The 26351-nt window shown below is 38.9% G+C and overlaps 1 protein-coding gene across 1 annotated transcript in view; it reads right to left on the minus strand.

The window, feature by feature from the left end:
• Window positions 1-26351, minus strand: part of LOC127424582 (calcineurin-binding protein cabin-1-like) — a 155862-nt gene that overhangs the window by 31224 nt on the left and 98287 nt on the right. Inside the window, 3 exon segments of the mRNA XM_051669937.1 lie at window positions 18875-19615; window positions 20106-20202; window positions 21077-21240. Of these exon segments, the coding sequence (XP_051525897.1) occupies window positions 18875-19615; window positions 20106-20202; window positions 21077-21240 (1002 nt within the window).

Raw genomic sequence — 26351 nt, forward strand, 5'->3', positions numbered from 1 at the left:
GGACAGTTGCTGCTCTGGTTGACATCTGCGGTGCGCCACAGTGACACTCAGAGTTCAACTGAATGACACACAAATGTCCCATTGATGGTATTTATACTGTGTATTCGCTTCAAATTCCCTTATTTGGGCATTGAAATGTGACTGGAATTTAAAGTGCACAATAATCACGGTTATCTCAAATAACCGCGATCAGACGATTATTTAATAATCGCGACAGGCCTAATAACAGAGGTAATTTACTTACAGATGTCTTAAAGGGCACATGACATGCCTTTTTATTATTTTAATATATTCCTTGAGGTTCACTTGTAATTAGTGCTGTCAACGCATGAGATTAATTTAAAATGTATAACACGTTAATTTTTTCCTCAATCGCGATTAGGGCACATTAGATTTAGACATTATATTCAGCACCGTGTCAGTTCTAAACACTTGTTAGAGGGCGGAACCCTTGCAATGTGTCCATCGGGGGCATTACACTCTACACACGCTACAAACAAACACACAACAGTGCCGGAGAAAGAACCTCTTATAAAACAAGTGCTGATGGGACTTGTGACAAAAGTTAAGTTCTTTGTGTCTTTTGTAAGTCAGCATTTTACCACATAAGCATGTCAATTCTTACAAGCCTGCTGCGCAGCTTGTTCTCCTGTAGAGGGTCTGTTGACGTTCCGCTCAAATTGGACAATCTCAACTTTGTACCTGTTGCCGCCAAGCTTCTGAATCGTCAGCTAATGATTACCAGACAATTCGGATGAATTATATTTCCAGCAGCAGTGCCAGCGCTAAAAGCAGAACAAGCTGTGGTTTTCATATGAAGTTCAACGTGGTGCTAGCTGCCCTGAAACAAATCATGTGCATTCCTTATCCAAAGTGAAAAGACAGCCTGATGATGATAAATATTGTGGAGGAACAGATTTAATGCAAATTCCAATGAATAGTAGTTCTATCAATCAGTCAACTTCCAACTTAGAATTTGAAAAAGTCTAAAGGATTTGTGTATGACGACTTCTGCAGAACAAAAATTATTATTTTAGAGGAATATTTCAGCTCTGTAGGTCTATACAATGCAAGTGAATGGGAGCCAAAATTTTGACGCTGCAAAAAGCACATAAAGGCATCATAAAAGCAATCCATACGACTCCGGTGTTTTAATCTATATCATCAGAAGTGATATGATAGGTGTGGGTGAGAAACAGATCAATATTTAAGTACTTTTTTGGTAGAAATTAATTTCCCTGCCCAGTAGGGGGCGATATGCATGAATAATGTGAATCACCAAAAACACAAGAAGAAGAATGTGAAAGTGAAAGTTTACAGTGGAGACTGACAGATGATCACTTCTGAAGACATTGATTTAAACACTGGAGTCTTATGGATATCCTTTATGCTGACTTATGTTCTTTTTGGATCATAAAAATTTTGGCACCCATTCACTTGCATTGTATGGACCAAAAGAGCTGAGAAATTCTTCTAAAAATCTTCATTTGTGTTCTGCAGATGAAAGAAAATCATACACATCTGGGATGGCATGAGGGTGAGTAAATGAGAGAAATTTTTGGGTGAACTAGCCCTTTAATTTTAAAACATGTTAATAAAGCTTTAGTTACATAATGTTTTGTTCTACTGTGTCCTTTCCAAAGGAGGAAATAAATGCATTTTGACAGGAAATAAGTATATAAATAAGCAAATATAGTCAAATTTCAGCACTTTTAAAATCTGAGATTAATCATGATTAACTATGAAAAATCATGAGATTAATCGCGATTAAAAACTTTAATCTACTGACAGCACTACTTGTAATATTTTTGCACAAATAAAAGAAACAGTCACATATTAGTAAAATATGATCATTGTCCAGCCTCATTCTGACCCTGTCAGAAACGCTCTGTTTTGGTGCTGCTTCTCCTTTTAAGACTTGACAGTAAATGCCCACAGTTCTGACTGGCTCTCTACTCTTGACTGACCTGCTCTCTCTTTGTCATCTCACTACTCATAACTACTGGGCAGGGCCACAGAACTGATAAGGTAAAGTTGATGTGTTGTTGTGGAGGCAGTTAGATGCAAATTTCTACCCCAGTGTGACATCACAATGTAGAGGAAGTAGAGAACGAGTCGTTTTGGCAACTTTGTTTCAACAAATGCTCTTTTTGCAGTGAGTTCTGAAACTTACAGTATGTTTTTATAGTACAATCAACACTTATATATCAAAAGATCAAGGAAAATTTTACTCCTCATGTCATGACCCCTTTAAAGGTACGGTAACAAAACAGACTGTTTAATTCTTCGGGTTAGAGAGGGGGTGGAAAATGATTGTATGAAATTAATTTATGAGTGTATTTGGTGTAAGAGACCATGAGTCCACATCAGGGGAATAAAATAACTAAATGTTACAAAAGTGTAGAATATTGCCGTTTTAAGTATGCAGAAGAAAATTTGGTTCCTTAAACAAAACAAAAAAAAAAATGTTTATTTCTTTAATTTAAGTACCTGAAGCACTAACAAAGAGCTTGACTTAATACAAAGAATGAAAATGAACGGCTCAATGAATTTTTAATGTGAACATGCAGAAAGCCCAGAGGATGCTCTAGAAAAGTTCTCAACTGGTTTTGCTTTGGGACCCAGATTTTACATTGGACATCAAGTGGCGAACCACCATAGTAAAAACCTAACCTGTATGTATTCATTTTGTTCATGGTTTTCAAGTATAGGGCATGAATCAAGTGACATTATTTTTGTTGTTGATGTCAACAACAAAAGATACAGGAAGTTTTCTCTCCCCCTTTTAAAAATTGAAGAGACTATTTATATGAGCCCATTATCTTCTTTATCCCATTTATTTCCTAATTTCATACATCATTCAAACAGAACATATATTACACAGGATGAAAACTTAATAATTTGCTAAACTTAATAATGACATATAAGCACAGGTAAGACCATGGATGTCTCCTCATTAACATGGTTAGGTCAGTGTAGCTAGTCTTAAATAATAATAATAATAATAAATTATAGTATTTATAAAAAAGTAGTAGCCGAAACATTTTAACTAATTGCCACTGTTGTTATAAAAATGAGGTCTAATAGTTTCGACCTCATAGATTTTTTAACATTAAACTATAACATTTTTGTCAAAATACGCCATAACTTATTACTGCACAGTGCTGCTCTTTTCCTCTTCAGTGCTGTTTAGCATAATGGGACTGCCTACTGTTTGAGAGGTTTTATGTCCCCCATAGCGATTTAAAGAAAACTCTCCCTAGAATTCCAACGGGTCACATCAGTTTTGAGGTCTGTGCGCCGCAATATCAAAGGGAGCTTGATTGTTGCGCGTGCGCACCAGAGGGCAGAGCATATCATTAGCGCGAGCTAGTTTTGTTAAATTCGTGCAAAAGCTTTAATCGCACCGCGAAAATATCGAAGTGCAGATGATAAGCCTTTAGATGAATGCGAGATTATCCTTAAATTTACATCGCCAGCCCTAAATTTCACTTTGGCGGCCGCCAAGAAATTTTTAATGGGAGAACCTTGGCATTGTTCTCAGTCTCAATAGACCTGCGATCCACCAGTTGAGAAACGCTGCTCTAGAAAACAACAACACTGTCCAGTCCCTCATTAGCTACAATGTTTGAACCTGCCAGGAAAGCTCTCAGAAATTATTTGATGATGACCAGTTGATTCTGGGAGAAGAGACCCACACAAATGAAGTACCAAAATCAGATCAAGTAATAAGGGATAAAAAGCAGTATACACAAACAGAGGAAGCAGTATGAATGTTTGCTTGGGTCAAAAGAATCTGTACCACCACTTGGATGTGCCAAAATTAGCAGATGGCATGACGGTGCCCTGAAAATTAACAAACCAAAAACAAAGTTCTGTTTGGACAACACACCAAGAGCTTACATAAACAAATGAAGGAATAGTTAACAGAAAAATTACAATTCTGTCATAATTTACTCACTCTCACGTCATTCAAAACCTGTATGATATGGACAAGTTTAGCAGAATGTTCACACCTGCTCTTTTTTAAACATTGGAAGTGTGATCAGTAGCTGTTAAGCTCCATAAATGTACAAAAAAGCACATCAAAAGTACCATAAAAGTAGTACATACGTCTTGTGCACTAAATTCAAGTCTTCTTAGGCCATATACATTTGAAGTCAGAAGTTTATACACACTTAGGTTGAAGTCATTAAAACTCATTTTTTAACCACTCCACTGATTTCATATTAGCAAACTATAGTTTTGGCAAGTTGTTTAGGGCATCTACTTTGTGCATGACATGAGTAATTTTTCCAACAATTGTTTACAGATTGTTTCACATTTAATTGACTATATCACAATTCCAGTGGGTCAGAAGTTTACATACACTAAGTTAACTGTGCCTTTGAGCAACATTGAAAACCCCAGAAAATGATGTCAAGCCTTTAGGCAATTGGCTAATAGGCTATCTGGAGTCAAACTGAGGTGTACCTGTGGATGTATTTTAAGGCCTACCTTCAAACTCAGTGCCTTTTTGCTTGACATCATGGGAAAATCAAAAGAAATCAGCCAAGACCTCAGAAAGAAAATTGTGGACCTCCACAAGTCTGGTTCATCCTTGGGAGCAATTTCCAAATGCTTGAAGGTACTACGTTCATCTGTACAAATAATAGTATGCAAGTATAAACACCATGGGACCATGCAACCATCATACCGCTCCTAGAGATGAACGGAGTTTGGGGCGAAAAGTGCAAATCAATCCCAGAACAACAGCAAAGGACCTTGTGAAGATGCTGGAGGAAAAAGGTAGACAAGTATCTATATCCACAGTAAAACAAGTTCGATATCGATATAACCTGAAAGGCTGCTCGGCAAGGAAGAAGCCACTGCTCCAAAACCCCCATAAAAAAGCCAGACTACAAATTGCAAGTGCACATGTAGACAAAGATCTTACTTTTTGGAGGAATGTCCTTTGGCCTAATGAAACAAATATTGAACTGTTTGGCCATAATGACCATCGTTATGTTTGGAGGAAAAAGGGTGTGGCTTGCAAGCTGAAGAACACCATCCCAACCGTGAAGCATGGGGGTGGAAGCATCATGTTGTGGGGGTGCTTTGCTGCAGGAGGGACTGGTGCACTTCACAAAATAGATGGCATCATGAGGAAGGAAAATTCTGAGGATATATTGAATCAACATCTCAAGACATCAGCCAGGAAGTTAAAGCTCGGTCACAAATGAGTCTTCCAAATGGACAATGACCCCAAGCATACCTCCAAAGTTGTGGCAAAATGGCTTAAGGACAACAAAGTCAAGGTATTGGAGTGACCATCACAAAGCCCTGACCTCAATCCGATAGAAAATTTGTGGGCAGAACTGAAAAAGCGTGTGCGAGCAAGGAGGACTACAAACCTGACTCAGTTACATCAGTTCTGTCTGGAGGAATGGGCCAAAATTCCAGCAACTTATTGTGAGAAGCTTATGGAAGGCTACCCAAAACGTCTGACCCAAGTTAAACAATTTAAAGGCAATGCTACCAAATACTAACAAAGTGTATGTAAACTTCTGACCCACTGGGAATGTGATGAAATAAATAAATCATTCTCTCTACTATTATTCTGACATTTCACATTCTTAAAATAAAGTAGTGATCCTAACTGACCTAAGAGAGGGAATGTTTTCTATGATTAAATGTCAAGAATTGTGAAAAACTGAGTTTAAATGTATTTGGCTATGGTGTATGTAAACTTCTGACTTCAACTGTATTAAGTTCGTGAATTAATTTGCATTAAAACGTTTGTGAATGTTGTTACATTTATTTTATAGATTGTTGAATCAGCATTTGCAAATCGTCACATGTGTGGATCGCTTTGGATTTGTGTGTGGCTATTTTGAATCTTTCCTGCCAGGTTTTGATTCAACAATAGCATTTTTTTGTGGAAGTCCTTTTTAGCCAATCACATTGAGCTTTTAATCCACCAATCATATCACATCTTGCTGAACTCTGGTGGATATTGCCTCGTGCGCATTTGATTGTGGTTTAGCGTGGGGGTAATCGATTCCATAGTTGCTAATTCATTCCTATGAGAAAAAATGGGGAGAAATGTCCAAATGATTTGGCTATTCTTACAACGAAAAGCATGACGAAAAGCTGTTATGTAGTTTTTTGCACTTTAGACAAAGACAAAAAACCCGAAATTTTTTTCATCACCTTTCAACCAACAAATATAGAAGCTTAAAGAAGACCACTGTGGCTGCAGTCGACCAAATGCTACTGGATACGTGGTTTAGTGTGTTTGAGACACATCTGAGTGGATTCAAGACTAAATCATCATCATATCATCACAACAGCAGCTCCAGCAGAGACATAATGATGAGTTAACACCAGAGAACAAGCCAAGATACATTAAAAAAAAAAAAAAAAAAAAACTTGACATGATCGGTGTGGAGTGCTGCTTATATTGTTTTTTTTTATGCTTTAATGAATCAAACTTCTCGGGGGATATTGTGCTTAACGTTGGGTTTGGCAAAGAGTTTAATTAATAAGGTAAAGTTGCTGTAAAATGCTTAGGTACACAGTAGCCTACTTGGTATAAATGTATACTCATCTCCAATACCACACAAAGTAATTATTAAGAAGAAACATATCGTAAATTATCATTATTTTTTGGACAAACCACTAATAATCATATTAAAAGATATAAATAAATGTGTTGATGTAAACAAGACAATTAAATGTTGCAGATACCATTCAAATAAAACATTAATGTGAAAATCGAAAGTGTAAACTTCTGTCCTGAGACTGCTGAACTGTATGACTCTGCAGGTCAACAGCATGCAGCCACAGTGGTCTTCTTTTGGCTTCTACTGTATATTTATGGGTTTAGAGTGGCCCGGTTTCTGTTGCGGAGCCGTATTACCCGGTTATTGAGCTGGGGCTGGACGAGAAGGCTGGTAGACAGACTGTCCTTCTCTCTCGGAGGCCCTGAAACCTCCTTGGTTTGGCTGGTAAGATCGTGGTGTGGGCTTTCTCTGGAGACAAAACGTCAAACGTCTCTCCCTCCTTCCAAATGTCGTACTGTTGGCGCATAGCTGTGGAGCATCCGGATCCATGGGGGCATCTAAAAACTCAAATTTTTCATTGTCTGAAAGTCCCGACAGACTCAGCCACAAAGCTCTTTCTCACACAACAGCCAAGCCCATGTTTCACCCACAGCTCTGAACTGCGCTGCGTGACGAACACAAATTCAGATACGTGATTATGCAAATCACCTCCAAAAGTGCTGGGATGGGAGATCCCAAATCCAACTGATGTCCCATAACCTCTAATAACCCAGCCTGGTAGGCCGTGAGGAGAGACGTCGCATCAAGAACCCAAACCACTAATGCTGAGAATCTGTATACTTTTTGAAAAATGGAGGCTGCGAAGCACTCTGTTTTTGCCAGCAATGAAGCCCCGGCGGAAGAGAAAGTTGACCAGCGACATGGGTTCAAGTGGTTCGCAACCGACAGTTACATGAGGGAACATCCAGTCTCGAGAAACCCTTAACGGGCACCCGGTGTGAGAAGGGTTGGTCCCAAAATATCTTCATTTTAACCACACAATCTGGTACGGCCGGAATAAATTGCCTCGCTGGCGGGAGATGTGACTGGAGCCTTTTTCCATCATACAGATCTCAAACAGCTCCTGGGCCTGCCAGCTGGGTTGGCCACTCTAACGACAGTCTGGCTGCGGCTCTGCTAGAGACTTCAATGAGATCCAGATCAACTTGCACAGGGGAACTTCATCCTTGCCATCGTCTTCCTCTCCCGCTAACTGGTCTTCAAACAGCGGGGGAAGAGCTGAGGATGCCTCGTCCATCAACTCCCCCCATGTGTACGGGCTTACTCCATAATCTCTTCTCCCATGAGAGAGGAGAGACAATTAAATTGCCACTCAACAAAAACGCAGAAGAAAAATTGCATTCAGACGTTACCTTGTGGCTTCGTCGACAAACTGTTAAGCAATAATCCACAAATACATCTGCGGAGGACAGCTTCCAAAAATCTTCCACAGGAAGAGAGTGGGAATGAGGCAGCAACAGGTAGCTGTGGTTTATATTTGGGAGGTGGGACTCCTTAAGGGCTGCAGCAATTGGTCTGTCAATCTTGACAGACGTTGTGTTCATTAGAGCTTCCGCAATCGGTCATGCCTGAGGCGTTCCCTAACGAGTGTTAGAAAGAGCGTTTTTCATTGTTAAAATAGCCAAATCTATCTGATAATTCTCCTCGTCTTTCTCATAGGAAGGAATAACTATGGTAAAAAGATCTATTACCCACATACTAAACCACGACTGAATGCACATGAGGCGACATACACCAGAGTTCAGCGAAGCATGTTGGTGGATTAAAAGCTCAATGCGATTGGGTAAAGAGGACTTCCTCAAACAAAATTATAAATAAAATAAATAAATAATTTGTGAATCGAAACCTGGCAAGAAAGTCTCAAAATAGCCACACAAATCCAAAGCGATCCACACACATGACAACTTGCAAATGCAGATTCGCTGATCTAAAAATAAATGCAACAACATTCACAAATGTTTTGATGCAAGAACTTGATAGATACGTATTTGTAAAAACGTTTTAAATTTAAGTGAGAAGTATTTGTGTGGGCAATTAGGGCATTATTTGTGCTATCACTTGTGTATTTATGAATTGTATTTTGGATTTATGAATCAGATTTGTGAATGTGAATTGTGCTGTGCATTTTGTATTTTGTAAATATATATTCTTTCCTGTGTCATAGTAAGGAAAGGCTTATTTTTTTTCATTCTGATTTTAAAAACTAATCGGTTGTTGGCCTTTTCCACCTGCTTTGTTATCGGTACCTGCAAAATCCACTATCGGTCGACCTCTACTTCTCAATGTATGTTCACAGAAGAAAACTGTATACAGCTTTGGAAATGATGAGTAAATGATGACATAATTTTCGTTTTGGGGTAGACTATCCTAATAAAGTCAAGCTATAGAGACAGAACTGGCTATCAGAAACAATTGTAGCCACACATTTTAAAATACGGTTCTGAATAAGTTCAGAACACATATACACTGGTGGCCAAAAGTTTGGAATAATGTACAGATTTTGCTGTTTCGGAAGGAAATTTGTACTTTAATTCACCAAAGTGGCATTGAACTGATCACAAAGTATAGTCAGGACATTACTGATGTAAAAAACAGCACCATCACTATTTGAAAAAAGTCATTTTTGATCAAATCTAAACAGGCCCCATTTCCAGCAGCCATCACTCCAACACCTTATCATTGAGTAATCATGCTAAATTGGTAATTTGGTACTAGAAAATCACTTGCCATTATATCAAACACTGCTGAAAGCTATTTGGTTTGTTAAATGAAGCTTACAGTGCATCCAGAAAGTATTCACAGCGCTTCACTTTTTCCACATTTTGTTTGTTATGTGACAGCCTTATTCCAAAATGGATTAAATTAATTATTTTCCTCAAAATTCTACAAACAATACCCCATAATGACAACGTGAAAGAAGTTTGTTTGAAATCTTTGCAAATTTATAAAGAAAAAAAAAAGAAAAAAAAAAGAAAATCACATGTCCATAAGTATTCACAGCCTTTGCTCAATACTTTGTTGAAGCACCTTTGGCACCAATTACAGCCTCAAGTCTCTTTGAGTATGATGCTACAAGCTTGGCACACCAATTTTTGGACAGTTTCTCCCATTCTTCTTTGCAGGACCTCTCAAGCTCCATCAGGTTGGAAGGGGAGCAGCCATTTTCAGATCTCTCCAGAGATGTTCAATCGGGTTCAAGTCTGAGCTCTGGCTGGGCCACTCAAAGACATTCACCAGTTTAATGTACAACAGTAAAGAGAAGACTCAGGGGTAAAGGCCTTATGGGAAGAATTGCAAAGAAAAAGCCACTTTTGAAACAGAAAAACAAAAAGAATATGTTAGAGTGGGCAAAAAAACACAGACATTGGCAAACTGATAATTGGAAAAGAGTGTTATGGATCTTAACCCCATTGAGCTTTTGTGGGATCAGTTAGACTGTAAGGTGTGTGAGAAGTGCCCGACAAGACAGCCACATCTATGGCAAGTGCTACAGGAAGCGTGGGGTGAAATGTCACCTGAGTATCTGGACAAATTAGACAGCTAGAATGCCAAGATCTGCAAAGCTGTCATTGCTGCACATGGAGGATTTTTTGATGAGAACTCTTTGAAGTAGTTTAAGAAGTTCTGAATTTTTTTTTTTCAAATTGTAATAGTAATTTTTTACGTTATTAATGTCCTGACTATACATTGTGATCAGCTGAATGCCACTTTGGTGAATAAAAGTACCAATTTCTTTACATAAGAGCAAAATCTGTACATTATCCAAACATTTGGCCGCCAGTGTAGATTTTTTTTATCTTCCCAACTTTCTGACACATGGAGGTTGTCGAGTTGGAGAGCTAAATGACCTAAAAAGACCTCTCACTGGAGTGCTTGTGGTCATGGCAACCAGAGGAGCAAGCTGAGATTGGGCATCCCTGGTGTCTGTTTTTATGTCAAATACTTGGAGCACGGTGCTTTCTTTTTTTGAGAGTGTGTGTGTGGGAGAAACAGAAGCAACAGAGAGAGAGAGAGAGAGATTGAAGGAGAGTGAAAGGCACCTTTGTTGATCCAAATCATTTGTACATGTCCCCTTTACATGACTGAAAATAACTTAATATCTGTGACTCAACTATTAGGAAGCTAATTGGGGTGGCGGTGGGTGGTACAAATCCAGCGCATTGTATTGAATGCCAAAAAATGTTGTTACCATCAAACAGCTGTTAGTGATTTTATGCAATTTAAGGAGAGGTATTTAAAGGTGAATTTTTAAGTTCGAACACTTACCTACTCAAGTATAAAATGCAGAGAAAACTTGAAGTATGCTATTGGTAGGTTGCTTTTCTTGAAAAGTGAAAACACTGTGTCTCTGTGTTGCTATGAAAACATGCTCTGTTTGTTTGAGCATTGAGTTTGGGCTGGGACTATCTGACAGTAAAATCAATGGAAGAAGGGGAGTGTTAGAGAAACCTTATTTCGAATTTTGCAATTCTGTTTGGTAATGTTAGTGGAGCATAAATTACACACTCCACCTTTAAATTACGGCTGTCAATTTAAAGTAACAATTTAGTGCTATAATTTTTTATTTTTTTTAATTCAAGCAATTAATGACGCGAGATGCAACGCAATGGCCAAAGATGCAAGTATACTACTACTACAACTGTTCACTGCTTTACTCATCTTCGCCACAATAATGTCCTCTGAATTAATATCTGAATTGTCTTTATTTGGAGGCATTTCTCAGCAAATACTGTTATATGTGATTCATTCAAATTAAAAATAATTAATCCAAAAATTACATTGATTGACAGCCCTTCATTAAATACTGTATATGCTTGGTAATGCTAAAATTAATCTGTTTCATTAGCTATGTTCAAAAACCCACAGCAAGTTGTCCCAAACAATCTAGCAGAGTTTATAGGCGGTGTTTTCTTGCAGGTTTGAGATCTGGTGTGCGTGTGTGTGTGTGAGAGAGAATTCACTGTCAGGACTTGTTCGTCTGGTCGGTGTGGTGTGAGATTTCAGGCCTGTGACTGAAAACACTGAACTACCTTGACACTGCACACCACTCACAAATGCACAAGACAACAACACTCACACAAACACATACTGTACACACACGTCGCCATTTGAGTCTCTACAGCTTGACTTTAAAGGGTTAATCTACCCAAAAATGAAAATTCTGCCATCATTTACTCATCATTTCCAAAGCTGTCTACAGTTTTCTTCTGTGAAACATATATTGAGAAGTAGAGGCTGACCGATAGTGGATTTCGCAGGTAACGATAACTAAGCTGGTGGAAAAGGCCAACAACCGATTAACTCCCTTTGACTAAGGAAACATAATTAAATCATTCAAGTGCAAGGCACTGTGGGTATTCCCCATAGCCTCAATTTTGTACTCAATAGTTTGGGTAATTAACACTTAACATTTCTAACAAGTCTATGGATTTTTAAGAAAAATAAGCACAAGGATATTAGGTATTTGAGTTATGAGCCCAAAACCTGAAATTTCAAGTAATGTTTAATTAAGACAACCAGATTATGACAATCGTTTTTTTTTTTTTTTTTTTACAGTTGTAATACAGTGCATCCGGAAAGTATTCACAGCGCTTCACTTTTTCCACATTTTGTTATGTTACAGCCTTATTCCAAAATGGATTAAATTCATTATTTTCCTCAAAATTCTACAAACAATACCCCATAATTGAAATCTTTGCAAATTTATTACAAATAAAAATTGAAAAAATCACATGTCCATAAGTATTCACAGCCTTTGCTCAATACTTTGTTGAAGCACCTTTGGCACCAATTACAGCCTCAAGTCTCTTTGAGTATGATGCTACAAGCTTGGCACACCTATTTTTGGGCAGTTTCTCCCATTCTTCTTTGCAGGACCTCTCAAGCTCCATCAGGTTATATGGGGAGCGTCGGTGCACAGCCATTTTCAGATCTCTCCAGAGATGTTCAATCGGGTTCAAGCCTGAGCTCTGGCTGGGCCACTCAAGGACATTCACAGAGTTGTCCTGTAGCCACTCCTTTGTTATCTTGGCTGTGTGCTTAGGGTCGTTGTCCTGTTGGAAGATGAACCTTCCCCCCAGTCTGAGGTCCAGAGCGCTCTGGAGCAGGTTTTCATCAAGGATGTCTCTGTACATTGCTGAATTCATCTTTCGCTCGATCCTGACTAGTCTCCCAGTCCCTGCCGCTGAAAAACATCCCCACAGCATGATGCTGCCACCACCATGCTTCACTGTAGGGATGGTATTGGCCAGGTGATGAGCAGTGCCTGGTTTCCTCCAGACATGACGCTTGCCATTCAGGCCAAAGAGTTCAATCTTTGTTTCTCATGGTCTGAGAGTCCTTCAGGTGCCTTTTGGCAAACTCCAGGCGGGCTGTCATGTGCCTTTTACTGAGGAGTGGCTTCCGTCTGGCCACTCTACCATACAGGCCTGATTGGTAGAGTGCTGCAGAGATGGTTGTTCTTCTGGAAGTTTCTCCTCTCTCCACAGAGAAACGCTGGAGCTCTGTCAGAGTGACCATCGGGTTCTTGGTCACCTCCCTGACTAAGGCCCTTCTCCCCCGATCACTCATTTTGGCCGGGCGGCCAGCTCTAGGAAGAGTCCTGGTGGTTCCAAACTTCTTCCGTTTACGGAAGATGGAGACCACTGTGCTCATTGGGACCTTCAATGCTGCAGACATTTTTCTGTACCCTTCCCCAGATCTGTGCCTCAATACAATCCTGTCTCGGAGGTCTACAGACAATTCCTTGGTTTGTGCTCTGACATGCACTGTTAACTGTGGGACCTTATATAGACAGGTGTGTGCCTTTCCAAATCATGTCCAATCAACTGAATTTACCACAGGTGGACTCCAATCAAGTTGTAGAAACATCTCAAGGATGATCAGTGGAAACAGGATGCACCTGAGCTCAATTTTGAGTGTCATGGCAAAGGCTGTGAATACTTATGTACATGTGATTTTTTTCATTTTTTATTTTTAATAAATTTGCAAAGATTTCAAACTAACTTCTTTCACATTGTCATTATGGGGTATTGTTTGTAGAATTTTGAGGAAAATAATGAATTTAATCCATTTTGGAATAAGGCTGTAACATAACAAAATGTGGAAAAAGTGAAGTGCTGTGAATACTTTCCAGATGCACTGTAATCAAGTTGTCAAGTGGTTTACTGTGTTCTACCAAACACTAAAAGAATGTACTTCACTAATATTGAGAAAGTACATGCCTTTAAATATGTAGTACTGTGCACTAGAATTGGGGCAGTATTGTAACTGAATACTACACACCCCTTTAGTATTTGGCATACCAAGAGGTCTGCACTATGATTAAGGGTGCACTAATCCGAATCTTGCATACTACATAGGACAGCTAATATGCAAATTGGGATGCAAGCATGTTCTTTCCTTGCCAACATCATAAAATAACACTGCTTTACAAGAGCTTTATGGTGATTATGTCTCGGCAGTTGACATTAGTCAACATCACTAGAGGAAGCAGTAGTGGAGCTGAAGTGATGTTTTATGGTGTTTAATCTGAGGGTTATGTGGATGCTGCAAAAAGCTTTAATCCAGGACTTCCTGGAGCTTACAGTAAATCAATGTTTGTGATGTGGATTTAACATGGGAAAACATTTAAGGCACAAAATCACAATCACATGCTGTAAAACTGAATTCTAGACCTGCTTTCAAATGGGACAACTGATTTCTAAAGGTTTTGGTTTATGGTAGCTGTGTGTAAACAAATCACATCAGCAAGTTTACAATATCCTACTGTCTGCAACATACCTTTCATATTTAGCAAACTAGTAAAGAATATTTGGTAATACTTTACTTTGACGTTTAATGCATTACAACCCATTATAACAATGTAAAGGGACATTTACACTGATAGGGATTTAATTGATCAGTGTCTATTGGTTGCATCAATGTTTCTCGGTTGGTCTAGTCGGGATGCTCAAACAGTGTTCAAGCAACTGATAACAACATACAACTGATAATAAGGTATTTTTAAAAGGCATTCCGAATGCATTATACTTTATCATGCTTTATATATGCAGGCTTCAAGTGCTGCCGAATTGTTAAATGTTTCAAGTACAGCTTTTCCTCACTAAGGAAGATTCAATGAGAAGAAAAAGTAAGGTAAAGACAGGCCAATTTGATCCGTGAGTCAGTGTCCAGGGGCCGAATTAAAATCTCTCTCCATTCTAATGTCATCTCAATCATTGAGTCAGCGACATCTGCTCTTCACCGGGAATATAAAACAGTGCTTCATTACAAACAACCACAGGATACACACTCACAAACACTCTCAAATGCAAACACATGCACAGACCAGCAGGCGCACTACATTAAGACTCAGGTAGCATGAGAAACACACACACACACACACACACATACAGAGAGAGACAGGAGAAATGAGAGCTGATACACTGTTAGTGAGCTAGAGGCTGATAATAGACTAGAAGAGTGCTGTGTGTGTGTGTGTGTGTGTGTGTGTGTGTGTGTGTGTGTGTGTGCGGGTGGTTTACAAGGACTTTTTTAGGTTACAAACTGGTAATTACAAGGGTATTATGCTATAAATGTGGTTTGAGGACATTCCTAGTGTCCCCATAATTCAAATCGCTTAAAAAAAACAAACATACTAAACGTTAAATGTTACATTTTGTTTTCTTTTGAAAATGTAAAAATGTAAAAGTTTTTGTGGGGGTTAGGTTTAGGGGTAGGGTTAGGGTTAGGGGATAGAATCTATAGTTCGTACAGTATAAAAATCATTATGTCTATGGAGAGTCCTCATAAGGATAGCCACACCAACATGTGTGTGTGTGTGTGTGTGTGTGCACTGCCCGCTAGAGACATTAACCTCTCAGACTAATAACATATTTTAATGACACCTTCCCTCATTTGTTTTTTACCTTGACATAATTAAACAGAGTTCGACACTAGATGTTAGAATTGAGAAAAATAGGCATATGTTTGTTTTTGTTTTTTTCCAAAACAAAGATGTTGCAAATTGTCAGGGTACCTCTGAATTCTTGAAATCCAATTAAAGAATAGTTCACCTCAAAAATGAAAATTCTCTCATCATTTACTCACCCTCATGCCATCCCAGATGTGAATCACTTTCTTTCATCTGCAGAACACAAATGAAGATTTTTAGAAGAATATTTCAGCTCTGTTGGTTCATTCAATGCAGGTTAATGGTGACCAAAACAGATCAATATTGAAGTCCTTTTTTACTATAAATTGTCCCTGAGTCCCTGCCCAGTAGGTGGGGATATGCATGAAAAATGTGAATTGCCAAAAACAAAAGAAGAATGTGAAAGTGAAAGTGGAGATTTATAGTAAAAAATACTTAAATATTGATCTGTTTCTCACTCACACCTATCATATCGCTTCTAAAGATATGGATTTAACCACTGGAGTCATTTTGGATTACTTTTATGCTTTTTGGGGCTTTCATTCACTTGCATTGTGTGGACACACAGAGCTGAAATATTCTTCTAAAAATCTTCGTTTGTGTTCTGCAGAAGAAAAAAGTTATACACATCTGGGATGGCATGAGATTGAGTAAATGATGAGAGAATTTTCATTTTTGGGTGAACCATTCCTTTAACTAAGAACCAAATTTTTTTTTTTTTTTTTTTTTTTTCAATTACAAGAAAAGTGAGTGCTTCTTGCCCATGCAAAAGTTACTGCCATGATGATAGCATGTCGTGGGTGGTTGCTAGGGCATAGCAATGTGGTTACTAGGGTGTTATGGGTGGTTATTTACTGGCCCAAATCAAAAGACACCATTCCCCAGGTCTTTATTATGTGGCTTGGGTCCCTCCTTCAATGTGAGGGATTTTCTTTTGTCTATTTCGTTGCCTTCATGCTGAAAATTTTAAGTCTGATCGCTTAGAAAAGCATTAGCACAACTCTCCTCAGCAAGCAAGACAATTTGAGGTATCATTCAAATTCATAGGAGATACAGAGCTGCATGAGTTATGCATTCAAGTTTAATACTTAGGGTGAGGGGTTTGTTCGAATCCCAAACCCCAAGCATGAACAATATAATGCATTTTCATAGCACAAACATGTAATGCATACACTGATTTATATATTCACTGTGTATTTTGAGGTTCTGTGAGCAACATAGAGCAGAAACTGTTCTTTTAAGACATTACAGATTTTTATACAATAGCATACTTGAATCACCACATTGATGACAAATGTAATGGAGCTTGTGTGCTACACTATCATTAGCAACACTAATAATTTTCTACAGTTCCATTTTTATTCAATTGTCTCTCTCTCTCTCTCTCTCTCTCTCTCTCCCCAGGGATGCTTAAGTCTATGCAATACAACATTGTATAGTTTTATCATGCATGAAATAAGCATCCCACTTTACAGCCTGCTTGGTGACTAAAAGAATACTTTAATTAGTGCTGCTTGCTAAGACAAGCCTATTGCTCATTGCTCATCCTATTGCTCAATGACACCTCAAAACATGAAGCTTGTTGAGGAGAGGTGTGCTATGGCTTTTCTAAGCAACCAGACTTGGGATTTTCATTTGGCAGACAATAAAATGGGTATATAAATTCCATACTTACATTGAAGGAGGTACCTGAGACATATCTAGAGACATGGGGGTGGGCTCTTTTGACTTAGGCTAGTAAGTCCACAAAACCCTAGCATTGTGGAATTGATTTTTGCATGGGCAAAACCTTGTGTCACCAGTCTGAGAATGCTTGTCAGCAGAAACACTGTCATGACATGTCATGTTTAAACTATAATTAAACAGAAACACGAGCATGAGCATGTGTTGTACTTAATGCCGCCAGACAACTGTCAGTCTGCACGTTGAATGGTGACAACGGCTAAGTTTGGAACTTTTTCTGTAAGCGGAACAAAAACAGACTACATATCTGACCATGTTGTCTAAAATCATGCCTAAGGCCAAATTACAGACATGCTGATATTTTGTACAGTAGCATGAACAGCATGAGTGTGATATTGCTTTTATATTACAGGTCTGCAAACAAAAAGTTAAAGGAATGAAATAATGATTCTGATATAGTTCTATGTAGTCCTAGTTATATGTCGTGGCATAAATATGAGTTGGTGTTGATTTAATTCTTAGGGTAAGAGATTGAAAATTCAATTGTGAGAATTTATATTAAGGAATCAATTAAATTAACATATTTGACCATAAACAGATGAGATAAAGCTTATGTTTTAAATTATTAGAAAAATATTTGCCCTCATAACTGTAAAAAATGCCCCTAAAAGTCAAATCCATAGGGCAAATATTGCCCCTTCATGCAAAATTTCTGACACTCCTCCAAACCCATGTGACTTTCTTCCATGGAACTCAAAGGGAAAAACTTTCTGCATACGCCTTTTTGCCGAATAATGAAAGTGAATAGTGACTCAGGGCAGTCAAGCACTGAACAAGACAGAAAAAACACTACAAGACAACAGTAAAATGATTGATACGACTCATGCACTATATTCCTAGCCTTCTGAAGCCATACGATCACTTTGTGTAATGAACAGACCGTAATTTAAGTCATTATTCACTCTGAAATCAAATAATTGATGAGCCGAGTGCGCAGCACCCAAACCATACGGTGACCACTGGGCAAGTCTGACGTTATGTCATTTGGTCACAAGATAAGCAAGAATAATGAGATTTGATGTTTTTAACATCCAACCTACGCTGTAGTCACCATATTTGATTTGGCCGTTGTATACTCCGCTCATCGAAGATTTGATTTTAGAGACAATAAAATGTGCATTTTACACAAAGTGATCATGTGGCTTCAGAAGACTTGGAATATAGCTGCAAAAGTCGTATCGACTACCTTTACCGTGGTTTATGGCGTTTTTTTTGGAGCTTGACAGCCTGGAGTCACTATTCACTTTCATTATAAGGCAAACAAACATGTGAATACTTCTAAAAATGTTTTCTTTTGTTTTCTACAGGAAAAAGTAAGAATTCATACTAAGAGACAATATGGGCAGATTATTTGTCTATTTTTGCTCTTCTAACAAATATAATTCAAAATGAAGCCAAAGCAGGACCAATTATTGTGTGTAACCAAGCAACAGCCTATATGCAACCCTGCAAACACAGACAAGCGGAGTGAAAGAGTGAAGCGTGCCAGTGCTGTTATATTAAATATCAGCACTCTTGGAATGCTGCTTGTCCAATCAGATTAGAGGACCAGAAATAACTCTTGTATAATTGTTATTGCAACAACAGCAGGTTCTCTCACATCCTTTCTCACCTGTTTAATCAGCATGTACGACTCCGACATAATCTTTTCGATGCGCTGCAGGTCGTACGTCATGCCCTTCTGACCTTGCTGCCAGACCTTGTACGCATCCAATAGAAGTGTCTTACCCGACTCCACCTCATCCAGTAGTTTCCTCTTCCTGTTGGGTCGCTGTGGTAAGCCCAGCTCAGGGGTGCTGGGCAAAGATGTCGGGTTGCTTGCCATTGGTGTTGTGACCAATGTAAGTGTTCCCTTTACAGGATTGGCCTGATTCTGTAGTTGTTGCTGTTTCGAACTAATGCTTAACTCCTCCAAAGACAATTCAGATGCCCGACTACTCTCTGGAATCCTCTCGGCTTCCTCAGCTGCTGATTTAATGCCCGCTTGCTCTTGCAGGGCACAATCAGTGGGGGTTTGAGGGTCTATGAGTTTTGAGGCACCAGGCCATGGTCCTGGACCAAGTTCCATAGGCTCTACAAGCCCAGAAGTACCTACGCTGGGTTGAGTGGTGGCCCCTGTCACAGGAGTCTGGGGCAAGGGATCCATTGAGAGACGGAGTGTGGCTGGATGGGGCTGTGGCATGCTAGGGTGTCCAGTCTCACTTTTGGTGATGGTAAGGGGATCAGGGAGAGCTGCTTTAGGCTGGGTGGTGTGAGGGCATTTGGGGTCCTCCACAGCAGCGGGTCGGTTGGACACATCAGCTGTGGTCATTTCACCCATAGAGGTGGTGGATGGTTTAGGGGGATCACTAACCTGAGAGAAAGAATGATACAGATGTAAGAAAGGGAGACTAGGTGAAAAAACACTGATTGTCATGATAATGGCAAAGTTTAAGGCAGCTCTGATGCAGCATTGAATTTACACAAACAAAGCGATAATTTAGAAGTGGCACAGAGCTACTACCTTGACTTTGGAGAGTACAGATACCTTGAGAAAGAAAGCAAAGTAAGTATGCTGAGTGATTCCATCACTCTGTCTTTGAGCAGTGAGAATGGCAATAGCTCATGAGTTAGCACAAATGTAAGTTTATCCTTGACTATCACATTTGGCTTTAGTCACATTTTCTTAAACACGCTAGTGTCTCCACACGAACAAATGCTACCAAGGCCATGGCTCAGCTTCTATTTCTAATGCGGTATGACAATAATAAGCAAAACAAAATGTGAAACAAAAAGCAAAGGAGAACAAAACAAAGTGAAACTAAAGCTTAAAAACAAACAAGAAAACAATGTAGGTGTCTTACCCCTGTGAGTTTATCCAGATTGTCCTCCAGCACTTTTACAGTGAAGAAAAACGCTCGCTTGGCCAAAACTTGCCGGTCCACATCTCGCAAGTACTTCCTATAATACACAATATATAAACAGATGTGACACTGCACAAATATATTTTATAGAAAAGAAAGATAGGGAAAAAAGAGAAAGGCCATGATGCAAGAAATGAAGAGGAGACAGATCTTGGAGAAATCTTGGAGACAACAGAAACACATACGTAAACCTGTTTTACATCAGCTTAAGAGGTTACATCTGATTGGCTCATGCACTTTAAGACATGCCCATTTTGAAACACAGCTCTTATGAACCTTATTACTGGAAAGAAAAATCAGCTTCTTTCTAAATGAAGCAACAAATTCAGCATGAAATGCTGTGCATTTTCAGAAAGGATTTTCCATTCTGCTTTCTAGGACTTCAAACAACAATCATAAAACAATAAACAATTTCAGACAAGGCTAATCAAGTCCACCTTTTTGCATCTAGTTCTTATTGTGGGTTTATCATCCCCCTCTCTCTGTGTGGCTTCATCAATTTTGTGACTCCAATCATTTTAAACCAAAAGCCACCAAAGATTGTTTTAACATTACCCAAACATTCGAATGACACCCAAAAATGCTGTCTAGGTAGGTCTAGAAACAGCTTTTGTATTCATTCATTTCCCAATCTGGTTGTTGGGAATCAATAAGCTGTTATCTATACAATGAAGTGCATACATTTTAATGCTTAAGTCCAGATACTTTTTGTGGACCAAACCAAACCAAACAAAACCAAACAAACAAACAAACAAACAAACAAAACAAAACAAAATAAAACAAACCAAACCAATCTAAACAAAACCAAACAAAACACAAAATAAAAAAAAATAAAGCTATACAAAAAACAAAGCAATAAAAAAAATAATAAAAAAAATAAAAATCAACAAAAAGAGATGCAGTGGTCTTACTTTCCCTGGTCAGGGGTTCTCTGAAGCATGAGGGAGATTTTGAGTAAGGTGTGGTGATCTTTCAGTTGAGACAGCACATCTAGCAACAGCACAATAGATCTGTTCATATGAGATGCAAAACTACCAGGACGATCAATGTCATCTACTGGAATACGCCAGATGCCCTGAGGAAGAGAAGAAGAGATCCATTAGCAGAGAGGAGTGGCGTATGGCTGGCATGTATCAGGACACCCTTAAAACCAGAGTTGGCTGTCAGGTCTGGCTTCAGTCTCATTTCCCAAACAGCATCTCCACAGGAAACTGATTCTACCAAGGCTACTGTTGAGCTTCTCTTTACAGTACTGCCCCAAAAAAACCCACACAGGGGCCAATTATGACAAGCACGATTTAGTAGCCCACAAACATGGATTAAAAATCTCTCATTGTGCCAAACAAACCTTTGGGTAGATCAATTAACATAAAATGCGTGATGATGAGTGACGAGAGGTGAAAATGCGTGGGTTGGGGGAATGAGTGGATGTTTATTCAAATACTTGTAGGTGAAATTCAATGTGCTAATGCTGGCAATATTCTGCCTAGAAAAGAAAAAGAAAAAGAAAACAAACAAAAACAAAGTGTGTCTGGAGTTGTGGCTGGGCATCTACATCATCAATTGCTGTGCCCCTATTGGTTCTTTGTTAGAAGCCCATCATAAGAGCTGTCGCACTGCGATTCAAAAATTTCTGACTCAGTCAGATCTTCAAGAGAGGCCAAGAGACATCATAAAGGCAATTAATTAATCTTTGGTGAGCATATCATATTAGGCGATCCAAGATCTGCCAATTGCAATCCCCAAAATTTGTATAAAATGCCAAAATCCTGACAAAAATTGCACAGTGTGAACCTGGCTTAAGAGAAAAGAAAGGAGAGAAGGAGAAAGGTGGAGGCATAATATTTTCATTGTAAGGCCATCTGTTCCTGACTCTTGAAGTGTTGGGCTCCAGCCATGATGAAAATCTGCCCACTGATGAGAGATCTGCCTCTACCCACTCTCTCTCTCTCCAATACATCCTCTTGCAATCCATCTCTTTAACCCTTTTCCTTCAGCTCAATCTGTTCTTCTCTCCTTCTTATCACTTGTATATAGTGTGTGAAGTGTAAATGGTTGGAAAATGGCAGACCAAATGGAGGTACTGCTGGTGAAGAGCAAATATACAACGAACTAGTAAAGATGGTTTTAGTAAAGTCCTAAAACAATCACAGCAAGGGCGATTTCAAGGGTTGTTGCATTTCGTAAAGTTTCATAATGCAATTCATAATGCAATGCAAGTACATATTCTTGCACTGTATCATTACCACACACGACGCAATAAAGCCTCAGACAATAAAAGGTATCTCTTCTGTTTTAATCCGAGTCTTTGTCCTGACCAAGGGTGACTGCAACCAACAACTAGACATTTTACAGAACGGGTAGTTTCCATTTCTGTGACGATGCATTGGGTAGCCCTGCACACAGTGCACTCTCATTCAAATATGTTCTGATTGGTTGAGACTACAGGTCGACTGATATATTGGAATTACCGATTAATCGGGGCCATTAGATGTGTTTTTAAACTATCGGCTATCGGAACAAATCAACTCCGATAGTTTCCAATAGTTATTTTTGGTTTAATTTCTCTGTGGCCGCCACTGGAGGGTTCTACAGTCTGAACTCCTTGGTTCTACAGTATAACGGCGCAATCTAGAGGTGAAATAAAAACAATCACTGACTCCACGTGGAGTTTGTTGTGCAACGTGACTAGGCTATGCAGAGAGACAGACACTTCAGAAGCGGATTTAAAACATCAACACATTCTTATTATTGTCATGGTACAAAACAAATCTATCATTTAAAACAAACAAAGATGGTGTGATCATTAATTTGTTTACAACTAATTACTGCACTGGAGAACTGCATTGCTGAAAAGGTGGAGAGGATGCTAACAATAGCTGTTCCAATAGTTAGAACAATGTTCCAAAGTCAAGAATGTCAACTTTTCCTCTTAATTTACCGTTTTGATTAAAAAAATAGTCCCTTATGAATTCGTGCAGATCCGTTTTTTTTTTTTTTTTTTCTCGGGGTAGAGGGGCATCCAATTTGTTCAAGTCAGGTTATAAACATAAGGGCTCCAAAGAGGTTTTGTTGCTAAGTAAATTCAGGGCTCCAGACTAAAAAAATGACTTAGGAGCCACTGGCTGTTTTTAGTCACCAAATCACAGAATTGCTCGATTTAGATTGCTGTTCAGAAACAAGATAGAACACAAGGTTTATTTCTATTTCTTCTGCTCCAAACTTACTTCAAACTTACTTCTCTGTCTGCTCGTATGAATGTAACACATCATAAGAAAGCATTTCACCGCTGTTCAAATGCACTTTAGATCGCATCATTTATATGAATAAATGTTTTCCATCTGAAAGGACTAAATATTAAATGAAACAAATGACAATAAAATGCAAAGTAATCTCTTCAGTAATCAAAATTCTTTATGAATGTAACTGTATTCTAATTACCAATTATTTAAATTGTAAGTGTAGTGGAATACAGTTACTTATATTTTGTATTTTAAATACGTAATCCCGTTACATGTATTCCGTTACTCCCCAAGCCTGTGTATGTATATATATATATATATATATATATATATATATATATATATATATATATATATTTCTTTACTGTTACCGGATGGCTCAGACACAGAGACTACAAGAGTGCAAACTGAATGAAATCCCAGATGCAGTTTATTGTGCTACTTCAATCCCAATCAATAATTACCAGGAGAAAAAAAGTGGTACACAATACAGGACATTTAATTATAAAGAAGCCCGAAATACACAAGGGACTCTTATTTTGAAATGTCTGCACTCCCAGTTATGAGCTCACTGACGGCTGATTCGCTGAGAAAGTGAATCTGATGCAAACCCTCAGTTCTTTTCGTGTGATTCATGAAAAAGATCCGGTTCAAAAGAGTCATTTGGTCACAACTCTCTCGCGCTGGATTTGTTGTTGTTGCGTGTGGTGCAGCGAGCTCGTCATCACAACAGAACGGGTGAAAAGCGCCGTGAGACACACTGATGCTCTATAGATGTATTCAGTAACTCACAAGATGATATCTGACGAAACCACATATGAACGCACACAACCCGACTGTCGCAAATGGTGACTAGATTTTAAATTATAGTCGCAATAAATTATTTTTGGTCACAGTCTGGAGCCCTGAGATTAATAAGTTAATCATCAGTAATAAATACATTTCATGTTATTGACAAGCTTATGTGAAAATGCTGCCTGAGTTTTTGCTTTTGCTCAGCCGTTCTTTTGCTTCAGAAGATCAAGCGCGAGCACAGTACATTGTGTGAATGCACGTGCACAGGAACAGTTTTATTGTTTTCTGTTTTATAGTTTTTTGACTATAAAATTTTCCAAACTTTTCTCTGTTTCGAGAAAATTGGTCGACCTCTAGCGGGGACTGTGCGCGACATGCAGTGGAGTCACGTTCAGTGTGGACAGACAAATTGCTTGTCACAGGAATCTCATTTGGTGTCTGGTAAGGATACAGTGCCAGCGATGGCACAAGGGGGATAGAGCGGGCATTAGTGTAACTCTGTTCTCTTTCAATTCAACTACTGTCATTACGGAGCAACAGTTTGAAGACAGCCTTCCTGAGTGAGTTAATTAAAGGTACCCGAACAACAACAACTCCGATTTAATGGATTTTGAAGGTAGCTCAATCTGCCCCTTGAGTACAAAAATGTGTTACAGGAACAGTAACACAAGAACGCATGTTAAAGTCAACATAAAACATCATTTCAATCAAACGTATTCTTGAGTGAAAGAAGACAATCAACAAGAAAAGATTTTTTGAACGGGATTGGAATTTATCCATCAGGAATTGACTAGAATGGAGTCAGGGAACGGTTGGAAAATAAGAGGGCTTGGTAATGTGAGCACAAAAAGAAAGTTGTTTCAGAGGCAGAGCAGCTTATACATTGAATGAAAGATTACTCAGATAAACATATATGGGCAAATTAACAAAACAGTTACGCTACTCTTGCGCTTGGTAGATTAGCGCAGAACTCTCCGTCTTATTCACTAACCACCCGTAATCTAGTTTAGGCAGGCGCAATCAGCTCTGAAATTGTGCTGAGTCTTGAGTATTTACTTTAAGTCATTGACATTCCTTTCTCCGCGTCTCAAACACGTCTCCTTTCTGTGTTAGGCTTATTGTAGATTGCATTTCATCTTACAAAAATTGCCTGCTGCAATTTACATTGTGCAATTACCACCAGATGGAGGCTACTTAAAATGTTGGTGTACATTTTTATCATTCATATCAAGAGTAATTCATTAGATAATGATCAAATGATGGAGAAGAGTGTAAGAAACTGACATATTTTCAGACGCATAGTGTAGTCAAGTGCACTTTCAGCATGTTAAAGAGATGATTTAGGTGTCTGGATCACAGTAGTGGAGTGATGCTGCACAGTCCAGCTAGAGCCCGCAAGATCGGAACTGCACATGCAAAATTCGTTCAGGACTGATTTTGTGGGCGCATTTGCATCATTACCTGATCTGCATAATTCCTTTAGCGAATCGGGTGTGAAGCACCTACAGCAGAACTGTACGCTTCCAATGTGTTGGCCAAGCATTCACATCTGTGTTTGCATACTTGCATAGTAGGGCTGAAACGATCAGTCGACGTTGTCGACAATAAAAAATGGTCAACAAAAATTGTCATTTAACATAACATGAGATCATATGAAACTAATGATGGCAAGCGAGAGCAGCACTGCAGCTCCTGCCTGACTGAGGAGAGGAAGAAAACACAGCTCACAGTCCAGATGCACTCTAAACTTTCACAGCTTCAGGTGATATAGATCGCAAAGTATGAGGGAATTATACCAAAATACCAAATAAGTAAATACAGAAGCACTCTCGTTGTGCAATAAGCGGAGCCTAAGCTGCCGCTCCGCTGAAGCAAAACTTGCGTGTCGAGCGTCTTTAAAGGAAACACCCCGGCGTTACATCTTAAATGCAGTTATATTTAATGCGTAATAGCTTTATTAAAGTTCAAATAATAAGGAAGAAGGTCATGTAAATAACTACAAACTCTGAAACTGGCATTTCTCTGTGCGGTCAGCGCCTCTTCTATGAGTTGCGCGAAGTGTCCCGTTCTAAGGGGGAGAGACTGAAACTGCACCCGGCTGATGCACACTCTGGCACGGGGACGCTCATCCCTCGAGTGCTCACGCTTA

The sequence above is a fragment of the Myxocyprinus asiaticus genome, chromosome 33, assembly GCF_019703515.2.
Source record: "Myxocyprinus asiaticus isolate MX2 ecotype Aquarium Trade chromosome 33, UBuf_Myxa_2, whole genome shotgun sequence".
Classification (NCBI taxonomy): Eukaryota; Metazoa; Chordata; class Actinopteri; order Cypriniformes; family Catostomidae; genus Myxocyprinus; species Myxocyprinus asiaticus.